This window comes from Rhinopithecus bieti, unplaced genomic scaffold, assembly GCF_001698545.2.
Source record: "Rhinopithecus bieti isolate Rb0 unplaced genomic scaffold, ASM169854v2 scaffold_15776, whole genome shotgun sequence".
NCBI lineage: Eukaryota > Metazoa > Chordata > Mammalia > Primates > Cercopithecidae > Rhinopithecus > Rhinopithecus bieti.
This window is the reverse complement of record NW_016808836.1, coordinates 2,448,238-2,450,731: the sequence shown is the minus strand read 5'-3', so window position 1 is coordinate 2,450,731 and position 2,494 is coordinate 2,448,238. Positions and strand designations below refer to the sequence as shown.

Genomic DNA, 2,494 nt, shown 5'->3' with positions numbered 1-2,494 from the left:
TGGCCGGATCTCAGCTCACTGCAAGCTCCGCCTCCCGGGTTCACGCCATTCTCCTGCCTCAGCCTCCCAAGTAGCTGGGACTACAGGCGCCCACCACCTCGCCCGGCTAATTTTTTTGTATTTTTTAGTAGAGACAGGGTTTCACCGTGTTAGCCAGGATGGTCTCGATCTCCTGACCTCGTGATCCGCCCGTCTCGGCCTCCCAAAGTGCTGGGATTACAGGCTTGAGCCACCGCGCCCGGCCGAGATGGGGTTTCACCATGTTGGCCAGGTGGGTCTTAAACTCCTGACCTCAGATGATCCACCTGTGTCAGCCTCCCAAAGTGCTGGGATTACAGCATGAGCCACCACACCCAGTAGGAAGCTGTTTAGTATCTGTGAGACCTTCTGTACCACTTTTCCCTGCCACTACCTGATTTCTATATACCATTCCATCAGTCCATTTTCTATCTCCTCCATTATCTAATTTCTTCCTGGTCTGTAGTATGCTTTCTGTCTGTGCCACTGCCTAATTTCAACCTGCTCCACAGCCTGATTTTTGCCCGCTCTGCTGCCCACAGCTGTCTGGGCCCTTCCACCTGCCCCGATGGCCACCAGAGCCCCACCTGGGACACGAGGAGCTGCAGGTCATGCTCAAAGGCTCTCAGGGTCCGCTGCATGGAACTGGCACTGGGTCTCGGCTCAGGCGGGGTGGTCAGGCGGGGCAGCCGCCTCCGCTTCTCCTCAATCTGTCCCTGAAGCTCTCGGGCGTCACTGAAGAACTTATGAAGCTCCCGAGAGGCGGCCAGCAGCTGGGCCCGTGTGCCCATGAGCTCCAGCAGCTCAGCCCAGGCCTCATTCAGCCCGTCCTTCCACTCGGCCATGGTGGCCGCTGCTGTATGGCCACACTCGATCAGCTCATCCACCATCTGGTTCACAGCTGCCAGCCGCTCCCGCCCTGCCGTGCCTGTCTCGCTGGCGAACTCTGAGAATTTCTCCTGCAGCACCTGCCATCAGTAAGTCGGGGGTGGGGGGAGGGGTACAGCAAAGTGAGCAAACGGGCAGCACACACCAGCCCCCTCCAGCCTACCATTTTTTTTTTCTTTTTGATACAGAGTCTTGCTCTGTCACCCCGGTTGGAGTGCAGTGGTTCAATAGCCACTCACCGCAACCTTCACCTCCCTGGTTCAAGCGATTCTCCTGCCTCAGCCTCCCAAATAGCTAGGACTACAGGCGTGCGCCACCACACCCAGCTAATTTTTTTTTATTTTTAGTAGAGACGGGGTTTCACTATGTTGGCCAGGCTGGTCTCATACTCCTGACCTCAAGTGATCCACCTGCCTAGGCCTCCCAAAGTGTTGGGATTACAGGCGTGCGCCACCACACCTGGCAAAGACTACTATTTTGTGGCAGGTAAGAATAATGAGAATCATCATCATCATCATAAAAAATAATATCTAACACTTACTGAACACCTAGCAAGAAAAGTAACAAAATAGTAACAATAAAAATAACAATAAGTAACAATAAAACAATAAGCTGATAACAGTAACTAGCACTGTGAGGCACCATGTGTGCCAAGCAGGGTCCTCAGTGCTTTACATCATATTAACTCATTTGTCTCACCGCAGAGCCATGAGGCGGGTGCTGTTATTATCCTCATACTACAGATGAGGAAACGGAGGCCCAGAGAACCTTAGTGGTAGCTCTTGGTATCACTTATTACTAATGATGCTCACCGAGACGTGCTCAAAGTCCTGGCCGAGCTCCGGTGAGCCAGCCACCACCTCCTTCTCCGCGATCCAGTGCTCAAGCTCGCTCACCTGGCGGCTGAGCTGGTACAGCCAGTACTGCTGTTCCAGAGCCACCCGGCGCTCCTCACCCAGCTCCTTGAGCGCCACGTACAGGCGGTCCACCTGAGACTGCCGCCGGCTGATCTGCTCGCTGATCGGGGACATGGAGGGGCAGGGATGGACCCCTGAGACTGCTGGGGCAGAGTGTGACCCCCCTAAACCCCCTCCCCAAGACAGGGCTGTGTTTCCTTGGAATCTTCAGACAAGGCTGTGTCCCCAGGTAGAGCTCTGTTTTCTTTTCTTTTCTTTTTTTTTTGGAGACGGGTCTTGCTCTGTTCCCTAGGCTGGAGTGTGGTAGTGTGATCACAACTCACTGCAGCCTCCACCTCCCATGCTCAAGCTATCCTCCCATCGCAGCCTCCAAAGTGGGACCACAGGTGTGTGACTCTTCACCTGGCTAACTTTTTGATTTTTTTGTAGAGATGAGGTCTTACTATGTTCCCTCTGTTCTCAAACTCCTGGGCTCAAACGATCCTCTTGCCTCAGCCTCCGAGTGTTGAGACTACAGGCGTGAGCCACTATGCCTGGCCAGGACTGTGTTTTCTGCAAGTCTTGGGTTCAGACAGCCCTGCATTTCAGTATGCAGGGAAAGCTGTGCTTCCCTAGATGGATAAGCTCACCTCCATCCAGCCTCACCTAGTTTCTTTTTTTCTTTTCTTTTC

The 2,494-nt window shown here is 53.7% G+C and overlaps 1 protein-coding gene across 1 annotated transcript in view; it reads right to left on the bottom strand.

Annotated features, from left to right (window-relative positions):
* Positions 1 to 2,494, bottom strand: part of SPTBN4 (spectrin beta, non-erythrocytic 4) — a 114,870-nt gene that overhangs the window by 19,153 nt on the left and 93,223 nt on the right. Inside the window, 2 exon segments of the mRNA XM_017887463.1 lie at positions 606 to 986; positions 1,719 to 1,923. Coding sequence (XP_017742952.1) covers positions 606 to 986; positions 1,719 to 1,923 — 586 coding nt within the window.